Genomic DNA, 13,740 nt, shown 5'->3' on the forward strand with positions numbered 1-13,740 from the left:
GTTTGCCCCTTCGACCGGAAGCCATCACGAACACCAAAATGGCCGCAATGTAGCGCACATCGGAAGCGCCGGCGGCTGCTTAGATCCGGTGCCTCTCATAAATTATATTTAGTGTTTAATAAATTGCGATAAAACGTGCTTAAAATTTCTAATTTTAACGTAGGCAACCAATATTACAATTAATTGAGGAATTAACTCACATTCTGGTGTTGTTAGAGTGGTGATTGTGTTAAGCAGTTAATTAGAAGTGCATATGTGCACTTGAAGTTATGATAACAATTAACATGGATAAAGGGCACGAGCGGAAACGCTTTTGTTCCGGCGTTTGGTTTTATTTCGAACCGCAGGAGAGCTTTATGCCACTCGAGCCGAGACGTTGTGTGTTGTTGTCTATGCGTTCTTCGGCTGATTGCGCCAGTTGTTGTGCATAAACTTTGACAATGCATGTAGAATGTAGACAATGTACCCCAACATACCCCAATGTACAACCTCAATTTACTTCAAGTGCCTCCCACCTTCGAATTCCGGCACGCACACATTGGCAACCAAACATACACATTTTCACCGTATAACACCAACACTTTAGAATTGTCACTTGTAAAAGACACAAAATTAAACAATAATATAAATAAAAACATTAATACTAATAATATTTAATAATAATAATACATATTTATTGTTATTATTATGTTTATACTTAGTAATAATCACTTTAAAGCGATAAAAGTCTTAAAACATGAATTTTCACACTCGAAACACGACAATACCAATAGTAAGAGTATGCGAGTGTGTTTCCGTGCTGTTTTGGTCGTCGACACTTGTGCGAAACGCGAGACAAAGTCCCAGCGCGACCACAGGATTTATCCTAGAAGCTTGAGGTCGCTAGAGAGAGCGGAAGCAAACAGTAAACGAGTAAAAGTGAGAGAATGAATGTGAGGCGGGTCTCAAGCATAACCACGCAGCCACACATACACATACACACACACAGCGTCAGCCCCTCTTCGGAGTCAGTCCTGGCGTGCGCGAGCGGAGCCTGCGAAAGATCGGCCGTTCAGTGTCCTGCGAACAGCGCGAATCAATCGACGCACCTGCACGTCCGCATGAAACAAAAACCTCTCGTACGTTCAACATCAAAACATTAAAGATCAAATCAGTAAATAAAAACACAAACATTCAATTCAATGCATTTTATGTGTTTACATTTAACAAAATTAATATTTTTATTCTTAAAATATTAAATTAATTCGTTTAATATTACGATAAGTATAAATAATAAATGTTTGGTATTAATTATTGGTAAGTAAAGATTTGTTGAAAGATGTTGCCTCGAATAGAAGTGACTCCCAGCATCTTGATGAACTATGACAGTGTCGGTGTGGGTGCGAACGGAGGGTGTATCAACCCGGTGCGAAATATTGGGGTTGACCACGCGAGTAAAACAAAGAAGCAGTGCGCGACGCTGCTGTTCAATTATTTCATCATTTTCACGAGGGCATGGGGGATACTCACAGCCATTGGTAAGTTAAAAATATGTTTACTACTTAATAATATTAATATATCATCGGGTTTTTCATCTTCATCATCATTACTTTTGAGAGGACTTGTTGATTATGCTATTAAGATGTTAAAATATTAAAATATTCAAGAGTGGGATGATGGATGTGGTAATGAAGAGTGTTTTAAGTGATTAAAAAGTTTAAATTTATTAAAAACACAGGTTTTATGGTTGAAATTAGGAAAAATATGTAATTTTGGTTGCCTATATGAATTTAGCCGTGTTTTTAACCTTACAGTTACAGTTTCTTTGTGTAATGATGAAAATATTTTTTTTTAGTAATTATGAGTTAGAATATTTTTTTAAAGACATGTAATTGATGGTAACATTTGAAATATTGTTGTCATTATGCAACCCAACATCCCTACAAATTGCAATGCAAATTTCTATAACTTAAGTACGATTTTTCAGCTAATTTGTTGGGGTGTACGTTACGTTACAACAAAATCATTTAAACAAAACACAAGTGAATACAACTGAGCGACGCGGAATTCATATTTAGACTTCAGGAAATATTTACCGGCATTTTAACTAGAATGATTGAGTTTATAACCAGTAAAATCAAAATATTTGTATTTTTTGTTTTGATATAAATTTATTCACTATAGGCAACACATATAACATATTACTTCTACCTCTGCCTACTTGCAAATGCACATAGTTAATAATGTACTTAATAATTCAATCGGAAGTCTATTGTCATCAACACAGTTGACAGTTAATCACATAAATTGCTAATGCACGCTTCTCGTGGTTTGATTCATCGCGATTCATCGCCGCCGGCGCAAAACTACTCATATGCTAATTTCACGCGCGCGCGCGCCATATCAAAATGGCCGTAAGCTGCGCGCCTAAAAGCCCTCAACACGCCGATCGCGTACACGTGTTGACAGATGTAATTACGGCTGTAATTGATTGCATTGAGATCAGTTCAATGCGCGTAACCCGATAGTGTCACGACCTCACGAATCCTACGATATTCACGATATTCGAGAAGCGAGGAGAGTGATGGAGACGTTATAGGGGCTTGTGAAAACAAACACATAGATCTGCAGTTGTAGTAGTAGTGGTAGTAGTGTTGGTGGTTTGCTTCCGTCAAACACAATAAATGAAATTACATCTGCTGGATTCGAGCATGGGGTGGCAATTCCGATTTGCAATTTCGTTTTATGTATCAGTTTCAACATCGCCGTCATTTTGTGTCTGTGTGCTGTAGTCAGACGCACTTCGTTGAGCTCTGCTTGCTGATATCTGATCCAATCTTGTTCGATCGGTCTTTTATAGTTTACGGAGGAAATTCTGTAGCCACTGTTGCTATAAGTTGCGATAAATATATATTGACGCTATTAAAATAACAAAAACAATAGAGTATTACTGTTTTACATTGTAAATGTTGGTTGCATATATTGCATAGAATTATGTGAGCTATTTTACTTTGTTTTTGCTTCTATTTTGCTTTCTTTGTGATTTTTAAGCGTAGTTTTTGTGTTTTATTAAAAACTAGCTTTAACCCGCTGCTTCGCTCGCGAATATCTAAAATAATGAAGTTGCTTCCGTACGCGTCTGTAGTCACAGAAGAAGTAACAATGAAGTAGAATGGCGGGAAGTTTAAAATGGCTGAAAGTATAGTCTATGGAAGTATAGTGTACAGTCTCCATAGTGTAGTCAATTGGATTTGATGTTGACGTAGCTGTCGGTAATATAGTGTGATAATACAGTGTGATGGTACTATAGTACTTAGGTTTGAGCTTCATTGCTGGAATGGTAGATGGCGTTAAAGTAGTCAAATAGCCAGATGCCGAGGTGTTAGTGACAAAACAATTTCTTTATTTTAATTAAAAAAATAATTATTTTTATTACATAAAAAGTAGCCTATAACCTATCGGGGACCACTAAGAATATGTGTACAAATTTTCATGATGATCTGTTAAGTAGTTTTTGCGTGAAAGCACGATAAACTTCAGGACATACGCATTTATAATATTAGTAAGGATGGTACTCAAGGTTTCAGATCACTCACTATTTAAGAAATAAGCCACGAGGCGGCGCTAAGGTAGATACTTTACTAGCGTATTTATTTATGTGACAACAAGAATTGGATGAATATTTGAAGAATAAATGTGTAGAAACATGAAATAACAAGTTTAAGCCACGAAATTCGATATTACTGGACGATATATGCAAGATAAAAATGTAAATAAACACAATATCGCGTGATATTGATAAGATATACTCGCATGCAGCGTGCGAAATCACTAAAACCGACAAATATCTTCACTCAGGTAAACAAACGAATATTTTCTATCAAAATGTCCAAGCTAGCGACATCTATGCGCTGATTATAAAGTTATACATAAAAACATTGTTTATTTACATACTAGCTTTAACCCGCGGCTTCGTTCGCGAATATCTAAAATTATAAAGTTGCTTCCGTGCGCGTCTGTAGTCACAGAAAAAGTAACAATGAAGTAGAATGACGGGAAGTTTAAAATCGCTGAAAGTATAGTCTATGGAAGTATAGTGTACAGTCTCCATGGTGTAGTCAATTGGATTTGATGTTGACGTAGCTGTCGGTAATACAGTGTGATAATACAGTGTGATGGTACTATAGTACTTAGGTTTGAGCTTCATTGCTGGAATACTAGATGGCGTTAAAGTAGTCAAATAGCCAGATGCATAGGTATTATTGGCTAAACAATTTCTTTATTTTATTTATAAAATAATTTTTTTATTAAATAAAAAGTAGCCTATAACCATTCGGGGACCACTAAGAATATGTGTACAAATTTTCATGATGATCGGTTAAGTCGTTTTTGCGTGAAAGTGTAACAAACATCAGGACTTTCGCATTTATAATATTAGTTGGGATTTAGTTAAAAATGTGTCAATAAACAGCTGTTATGATGGTTGCATACATTACACTGATTTATTAAACGTATGTTCACTTTTATTTTGTTTTCTTTGAGATTTCCCGTGAAATCTTTTGTATTTTATCAAAATTTGCTTGAAATATGAGTAAAACAACAAGAGATATGTTGGTTGCATACATAATATAAAAGTATGTGACTTGTTTTACTTTATTTTGACTTTTATTTTGTTTTTTTTTTTGAGATTTTTGCTTACAATTCTTTGTTTTTAGTCAAAATTTGCTTAAAGCTTGTATTAATCAACACATGACATGTTGGTTGCCTATATTATTCAGTTTTATATTAAAATTCACGTTAAACAACTTTTAAATTATCTTGTTTTGGTGTTTTTAGTAAACATTTCTAAATTCACCATATTGGAATTATTCTCCAACGTCACGAACAATCCCTAACAGTAATGACGTTTAACTAAATGCACTGAAAACTTGATTGCGCCATTTGCTCGGCTCTGCTCCGTGAGCGCACGTTTCTCGTCGATGGTTTTCCACTTTGTGTTAATTTCAACTCGACTTGATGTTTATGTCAGTTGTATTATTACAATCCGGTAATGTAATTGTAACTTCTTGTTTTTAAGTGTTGCTACTTACACCCTCCCCGTCCGCATAATAAAACCAATCGGATTTATAGACGAAGAAAAAGAAATAAAATTCTGTCTGTCGTGTGTCATCAAAAAAACGAGCGTAATTTTAAAGTACGCATGAAATCCCCAATCTTTTGTGAGTGCTCGCCCGCGAAACTTTTCCTCCGACTCCAACCGTTCACATCATTTAGCAATCAAAGAAATCCACGAACCACGCGAAACTTTTGTTTCAGCGTTCAATCTCGTTTTATGTGTTTGGCTGGCAAATAAAATCTCGGTTGGGGATGATAGAGACGAGTGAAATGTGTCAATTACGGTGTGGCGAGCATTTAAATCGAAATTCAATAAAAGAATCTCTATTGGCTATTGTTATAGGCAACCAATATTTCATCATTTTCATTCAAGTGCAAATTAAAACTAAAAAAGTTTAATATAGGCAACCACTTGAACTTAAAATCAATCCCTACTAATATTATAAATGCGAAAGTCCTGATGTTTGTTACACTTTCACGCAAAAACTACTTAACCGATCATCATGAAAATTTATACACATATTCTTAGTGGTCCCCAAATGGTTAAAGGCTACTTTTTATTTAATAAAAAAAAATATTTTTTAAATAAAATAAAGAAATTGTTTAGACAATTATACCTCTGTATCTGGCTATTTGACTACTTTGACTCCAGCAATGAAGCTCAAACCTAAGTACTATAGTACCATCACACTGTATTATCACACTGTATTACCGACAGCTACGTCAACATCAAATCCAATTGACTACACTATGAAGACTGTACACTATACTTCCATAGACTATACTTTCAGCCATTTTAAACTTCCCGCCATTCTACTTCATTGTTACTTCTTCTGTGACTACAGACGCGTACGGAAGCAACTTCATTATTTTAGATATTCGCGAGCAAAGCCGCAGGTTAAAGCTAGTTTATTTATAAATTCATACTAGTTTTGCCTGCGACTTTGACGGGTGGTGTTTAATAAAAAGGTAATTTGTTTTTACTCGCATGTTCTAGACATAGTATATGTCAATTCTATCAATAAAATCCGCAATTTTATTTTAAAGAAATTAATTATATAAAGAATAGCTAATAATGCACTTCAGCGCCATCTCGGATTCAACTATTTAACTATAACTATGATTGAATCTCAATACCAATTTTTATCTTATAGAAAATTACTTATTTAGGGTTTTCCCGGCAATTATTCAAATTTTTCTCGCCGTAAAAACCATCCTTGGGCATTAACGAACATTTTAAAACAAAAATTGACCAAATTGGTCAAAGCGTTGTTGAGTTATGCGCTTTCCAACAGATTTTCCAATTCATTTTATATATTATAGATATTTCAACAAGTTTCTGACATTAGAGAAATATTATATCGCTACTGGAACATAAATAAAATAAGTTTCACATTTGCTCGCAAGATAGGCAATATATTTTCTTGCGCTGTCATCCCTTTGTCGATAATATGAATAAGAAATGGGCTAGAAGAGCAAAAACTCCTCTTCTTGCAGGTGTCCGAGCATTACTGCCATAAATCAGAGTATCATACGATGCGATGGTTTTATTACACTTGTGCGATAACGCGTCAAAAGCGTTTCTTTTCTGCACGCGTGAAGAATAGAGAAACAAATTGTGTGCGAGATTGAATTTTTGATAAGCTAAGTATACGGATAGTTTTGTTGTGTGTTTCAATCGGATTCAATTTAACTAAGCCCAGATGAAAATGTTGCTTTTGCTTATTCAGTAGCGGGGTGGCTCCTCCATCTTGTTTCGCTCGAATGCGGGTGCGTTGTGTTTCACATTTAAATGTAAATTTTGATCCCTCGGTAGAGTCTATTTTAAATTCCAACTAGCAGTAGGCTGGCTCTTTGCATGTGAAATGAAAATTTTGTTTAACTTTTGTTTTCGGTCGAAACTTGGTTAAAACATTAGACTATATCAGTGATTTTGTAGTATAGGAAATTTATATGTATTGTAATGTGGGTTGCATACATTATTTGATTCAATTTCATTTAATTTTGAGGTTTTTTAAGTTTTTAACGTGAATTTTTGGGTTTTGGTTAAAATTTTGTTAAAACATTTGATTTTTATTGGTTTTATAGAAGATACACATATGTAATGTTGGTTGCATATGTTATTTGACACAATTTAGACTAATTTTGAGGTTTTTTAGTTTTTAACGTGAAATTAATCGTTTTTGGTTAAAAAGTAGTTAAAACATTTTATTTTTATTGATGTTATAAAAGATACACGCATAGAAATGTTGGTTGCATATGTTAATTATCGTTTTTTTTCAATTATTACGGTAAAATCTTTTGTTTTTGATTAAAATGTGATCAAAACATTTAACTTTCATTGATGTCATTGAAGATACACACATGTAATGTTGGTTGCATACGTTATGTGACTTTCTTTTACCTTTTTTGTGATATATCAATGACTAGCTTTAACCCTTGGCTTTGCTCGCGAATATTTAAAATAATGAAGTTGCTTCCGTACGCGTCTGTAGTCACAGAAGAAGTAACAATGAAGTAGAATGGCGGGAAGTTTTAAATGGCTGAAAGTATAGTCAATGGAAGAATAGTGTACAGTCTCCATAGTGTAGTCAATTGGATTTGATGTTGACGTAGCTGTCGGTAATACAGTCTGATAATACAGTGTGATGATACTATAGTACTTAAGTTTGAGCTTCATTGCTGGAATGCTAGATGGCGTTAAAGTAGTCACATAGCCAGATGCAGAGGTATTATGGGCTATACAATTTCTTTATTTTATTTAAAAAATAATTTTTTTATTAAATAAAAAGTAGCCTATAACCATTCGGGGACCACTAAGAATATGTGTACAAATTTTCATGATGATCGGTTAAGTAGTTTTTGCGTGAAAGTGTAACAAACATCAGGACTTTTGCATTTATAATATTAGTAGGGATGTCACATAAGATATGCATGTAGTAATGGTAGTTGCATATACTCTATAGAATAATGTGATGTATTTAAGCAAATTTTGACTTTTATTCTGTTTTCTTTGAGTCCAAAGCGCGTTCATTAATAATATTCGCATTATACTGTTCAACTCGTTAGCATTCATTGCGCGTCAACATTTTGTGTGGCGACGCGCGTCGCCTAATTATGAAATATTCAAACAATTCACCAAAAATACCCACGCAAAAAAAAAAGAAAACAAAAAGCATGAAAAAAATATGACGACAAAAAATAATAATGCGCAATTTACTTCTTTCGCATTGTAATCACATAATTTGCGCGCACGTGAGAGAAAAAAGCGAGACATCAATTATGATAATGGCGCAAACCCACGCGCAGTTAATTATGCAAATTTTCGGCGTTTACGAATAAATAATTTCACATCGCTAAGCAAGAATTACGCGCCGAGAGCGCAGAGAGCACGCACACCCTTCTTTCGAATGCATTGAGGGATGAGGAATGAGACGGATTACGCCAGCATTAGGTATATATTCGCGTTTTCGCTGAAAAGCCTGAAACAAAGCGCACGCGAATATCTTCTCGAGATATATAAATATGCTAATATGATGTGTGTGCGGAAAGAGAGACCTTATTCATGCGACCGCGACACAGCGTCGAAGAGTAACAATATAAGGATTGTCGGGGAGATAGCACGCGATGCCAAAGGGTGGCGTGCCGGCTGCTGGGGCGGGATTCGGGAATATAACGACGCAAATATGATTAGGTTATCATGTGGCGTACAGCCCGCATCCTACGGATCCTCAATCCTCACGTACGACGATTTATGATTTTACTTTCGCCAAGATGAGGAAAATTGAAGCTGAACAAAGAGTTTTTCTGTTTTTTCGTCACGCGTCAAACATTTACAAAGAAAAAAATGCTACGCCACTGTAGTAAACATTGTATTATTGGTTGCATATAGTTTAATCATTAGAAAAGGTATGCTTTACTTCTAATGACGTAAATACTGTATTATTGGTTGCATATATTATAATCATTTGATTTTCAATGCAAAGACCTGATGACGTAAATACTGTATTAGTGGTTGCATATAGTTCGATGATTCGTTTTTTCGTCACACGTCAAGCCACGACGTCAAGCGTTTAGAAAGAAAATGCTATGCAACTTATAATGTCTACATTGTAGTTTTGGTTGCATACAGTTTAATGATTCGATATTCAATACAACTGATGACGTAAACATTGTACGATTGGTTGCATACAGTTTGCTGATTTTTAATGATGTTGTAAGCATAAACCGCGCAAATAACAATGATGAAGGGAAAACATTACAAAAAACATTGGTGTTAACCCGTGTTCCATTCATATTTCATGGCGGCAACATATTGTCGAAAGAATAATGTCTTTCCGTCATCCTTCATCCCCCTCATCGTCGTCTTCGCTTCGCGCCCGTTCCCAAAATTGCAATCGCTGCGGAATAAAACACAAGATGTGACCCACATCAGACGCGAACGTAAAAATACTTCAACATTGTTATCGTGTTATCAATTTATCAACAATTGCTTATTGCGTCCGTGCGCTGACGACGCGTAATAAAACTTTATTGATACTTTCGCGTGCGGGATACTTATCATAGCATAAACTGGCGGGCGCGATGAAATGTGTTTTTAAAATTACACTCGTAATAATGAATGAGAACGCTGGATGGCGTTGGGTGGTGATATTTTAAAATTTCAAGCCGGAGTAAACACGGTGAACTGAGTTGTGTGGTCGCGCGTTTCTCGTTTTTTATTGTTTTCCGCCGCGAACAAATACGCGATATTTTCTCGTCGCTGTTTCCTTTATTTCGCTCCATTTATCTCCGCATCTAGAGTATTCCCGAGCGTCCCCTTATTCTCGTGCAACGGATAAATAGGATATTGGACCAGGGCGCGGCGTTACAAATGTTTTTCGCTGTTTTTTTTGCTCTTGTTCACTGTACACGCCGCATTAATAATGTCCTGACTACCCTCCGAATAAACTTCCGTTTCGATTTGCATTAGATCACATGTTGATCTACGATTAGTATAAAACAACAAAAAATATGTATATTTGGTTGCATACGTAATCTTCAAAAGTAAAAAATGGAAAAATGTTTTTGCAGAATAAATTAATCATTTTTTTATTAAATTTTGCTTAAAAATAACGTTTTTAGAAGTTTTATTTTATTCTTATTCATATTTTTTCATTTCGTAATCAAATTAATCACAATTTGATCTAGATTGAGTATAAAACATAAAAATATGTATATTTGGTTGCCTACATAATCTCACTAAAGAAAATTGTCAAAAAATATTTGTGCAGAATATAATTAATTATTTTTTATATCAAATAACATAAAAATAACGTTTTAAAAGTTTTGTTTTATTAATTTCATAAAACCAGAACATAAAAAATATGTATATTTGGTTGCATACGTAATCTTCAAAAGTAAAAAATTGAAAAAATGTTTATGCAGAATAAATTAATCATTTTTTTAAAGAATTTCTCTTAAAAATAACGTTTTTAGGACTTTTTTTGATATTTCTATTCTATTTTATTCATTTCATAATAAAATTAATCACAATTTGATCTAGGTTCAGTATAAAACCTAAATATTTGTATATCTGGTTGCCTACATAATCAAACTTAAGAAAATTGTCAAAAAATATTTCTGCGGAATATAATTAATCATTTTTTATATCAAATATCATAAAAATAACGTTTTTAAAGTTTTGTTTTATTAACTTCATAAAAGCAGAACATAAAAAATATGTTTATATGGTTGCATAAATAATTTTCCTTTAAAAAGAAGTAATTAATCATTTTTGATATCACTTATCTCAAAAATAACTTTTTTGAAAGTTTCCCTTGCTATTCATTTCGTAAATAAAATTTTCTCCCCCAATTTTTCTCCATTTTTACGCTTTTCACATTACGAATGATGTAATTCCCCGCAGAGTTTTCACCTCGGCCAGCGGATGACACTTTCAGAAAAAATACGATTCGCTGACGAATAATAATTGCATCCCGGCGAGTGAAAGTGCAGAGAAGGGCCGAAGGCGAAGAAGTGCTTCAGGGATTTGCTTTAAAATTGTGTTTTCTACACGCGGCTCTTTCTATTCACGAAAGATCTGCGTGCCCAGGCGCCAAGTAGATTTGCACGTAATCCGGCTGGAATCTTGCAATTCTAAATAAAATACTCGGAGCGTTACATCAGTTTACACGCGTTACATAAGTGTGAATGTGTGTTGTTTACGACGAAAGCGCTTAAAGTTGTCTAGTTTTATTTTTATTCCCCATCTTAAGGCTAAAACTGACTTTAACAGAGGTTATTTTGCAGTTATTTGCAGTATTGGCGTCGAAGTTGTCTTCTACAGTCACAGCACCGGATATTATTTCATGTAAGTTACACTTTGTATTCATCTTAACATAGGCAACCAATATTACACTTCTCTGCCGCTTCGTAGAACGAAAACAAAAGATGTGTAATTAAGGATTGTGTTGCTGAAAACGTGATTTGTCACTGTTAAAATGACACTTTGAACCCGCAATTTACATTCGCAGTTCGCTCTGGAGTCGTTAGTGTACAATTCTAAACATTTAGGTTTAATCATGTATAAGCAACGAAGACAGCGGCTTAGAACTTCGCGTCAAGCTCAAAATCCTTCGAATCCTAAAAACTTTACCGTGTCAACTTGACTGCAAGACGTGAAAATGTTTCGCGATGGCTTAACTCTAAATGTGTCAAGCAGATAACATGTGAGTGCTTAGCGCAACTAAAAATAAAAATCAAAAAATTGATGTATATTGGGTTGCAAACTTTCCACAGTGTAAAATTTAATATCATTTTTTTGAAAATCGTCGGCATCGGTGGAGAATTACATCCTGCGGAGCGGAAAAACAAATTAGAGGGGCGCGCGTAATAACTTCCATCAATCCGCCTCCGGGAAACACCGGTTGAATCTCCGCCTGCACTGCACCGCGCCCATAACCTATATTCATCGCTATATTCGCACATATTGAAAAACTCTTCGCGCTCGCAAAACCCCGCGCCACTTTGAAGTTAATATCACGCCGCTAAGCGCACAACTTTATCGAATTCTTATTGCGCCATATATCATCGAACGAGAAAATTGAACTTTCCGCAGGTGGAAAATGTAAAACCGGAGTTACGCTCATACTCAACGCCGGCGAAGAGGCAGTTAAGCGTAGACTGCAAGGCTTTTTAATCTGAAGCAGTGCCGTGTGTGTGCCAATCGCCGCTCCGAAAAGAAAATGAGAGCAAACTTAGCGCGCGCGCACTCTCTGTGTGTACACACGTTGAAAATTAATTTGCGGTAGCCGCCGGCGGTGGCGTAATCTCGCCGGGTCAACTTTACACTTTACCTTACACCGAGTGCATTCGAAACGCAATCACACTTAGTCATACTCATGCATAATGCATTAGAGGAGACTTGAGTTGAGGTTATGTTTCCACAGTGGCTGATTAACGTTTTATTTGTGCGCAGAGGTGGCGGTCTACTGCTTTTACTCCTGGAGACTGCTTGGGTGATAGGAGTTTTTCTTCGCATTTGCATACGGTAATAATGTTTAATCATACACTCACCAGATGGCGTTGGTTGATATTTTGATGTGTAATTTTTTTGTGTTTTTTTTTGTTTAGGAATGAAGAACATAAAGTGTTTCGGTACTGGTCGGTGGTACAATGGTTCGATTGTTGGAAGCGAACGTTGGTTTACGGCCCCCTTGCCGCCCTGCCAATACTGTTCCCACATCGAATGTGGTTATCGTACGTGGCGGGGGCGCAGTTGATAGCACTCGCTGTCTTCCATCTGCTGCTCTCCTTTCGGGGACCAAGGCGGCGTGTGCGCAAGGAGCGACTGTTTAATCCTGACATCGATAGCTACGAAAGGTCAGCCGAAGTTATAATCTGGATTAAAATTAATTTTTATTACAGTTTTTTAAGTTATCATAAAGTAGAAAACTGTAATTTTAAAGTACGAGTAGAAAACTGTAATTTTTCATTTATCAAGTTCATCAAAACTTAATTTAATTTATAATCTAACCTAATATTTTATATTATAGTAGTAGATTTGAAGATGGAACAGAAGTCTTAGACGATGTGCTGCCCGAAGCAATGCCCGGAAGTTCACATCTGCTGTCAAATAGCGAAGATACAACGCTGCAAATATGACATGAGTATTCCGACATCTTGCGGCATCCGGTGGTGGATTCAGGACATTGGAGTGAGATCGACAGTGACGATGCGCCACTCTAAACGCATTCAATTACTTAAAACACACTCATAACCTAAAATATATTGAATAATAATACCAACACAGCAATACTAAGTGAATATCGAGTGAAACCATGTCTGACAGCAGTAAAAGTCAATTGAAAAAAGGTAATAATTGCTGAAATATTTATACTGCGAGATTTAATTAAATTAAATATTGATTTATGTACATTTTAGAAATGTACGTATAATATTCCGTCCGATAAATAAAATGGAGCATTAAATTTAAGATAAGTATCTATAATTAAATAGCTATAAATCATTACGGTACTAATATGATACTAATATGAAGTTTAGTTAAATTGCTGCTCATAAATTCATCACTGACACTGTAAATACGCAACCTAACCTCGAAAAGCTGGCTTTTATCATGTAATATATTAACTTGTGCAGATAGCC

The 13,740-nt window shown here is 35.4% G+C and overlaps 1 protein-coding gene across 1 annotated transcript; it reads left to right on the plus strand.

Annotated features, from left to right (window-relative positions):
* Nucleotides 1–1,068: 1,068 nt before the first annotated feature.
* On the plus strand, nt 1,069–13,382 carry LOC135801163 (uncharacterized). The gene is made up of 6 exons (XM_065314542.1): nt 1,069–1,118; nt 1,307–1,517; nt 11,386–11,446; nt 12,554–12,625; nt 12,709–12,957; nt 13,131–13,382. The coding sequence occupies exons 2-6, from the start codon at nt 1,319–1,321 to the stop codon at nt 13,237–13,239; spliced, it is 690 nt and encodes a 229-aa protein (XP_065170614.1). The 5' UTR covers nt 1,069–1,118; nt 1,307–1,318; the 3' UTR covers nt 13,240–13,382.
* Nucleotides 13,383–13,740: the final 358 nt, after the last annotated feature.

This window comes from Atheta coriaria, unplaced genomic scaffold (assembly GCF_025399875.1).
Source record: "Atheta coriaria isolate IRGN ID8LTWV9N9 unplaced genomic scaffold, Caltech_Dcor_3.1 hic_scaffold_10_pilon, whole genome shotgun sequence".
Lineage (NCBI taxonomy): Eukaryota > Metazoa > Arthropoda > Insecta > Coleoptera > Staphylinidae > Dalotia > Dalotia coriaria.

What these genes read in the sequence shown, in the direction of transcription:
- LOC135801163 (XM_065314542.1), top strand. Translation starts at nt 1,319, where the DNA reads ATGTTGCCTCGAATAGAAGTGACTCCCAGCATCTTGATGAACTATGAC. An exon ending in GGGGATACTCACAGCCATTG is followed by an intron (nt 1,518 to 11,385) that starts GTAAGTTAAAAA and finishes GTTATTTTGCAG; the next exon opens with TTATTTGCAGTATTGGCGTC. An exon ending in TTTCTTCGCATTTGCATACG is followed by an intron (nt 12,626 to 12,708) that starts GTAATAATGTTT and finishes TTTTTTGTTTAG; the next exon opens with GAATGAAGAACATAAAGTGT.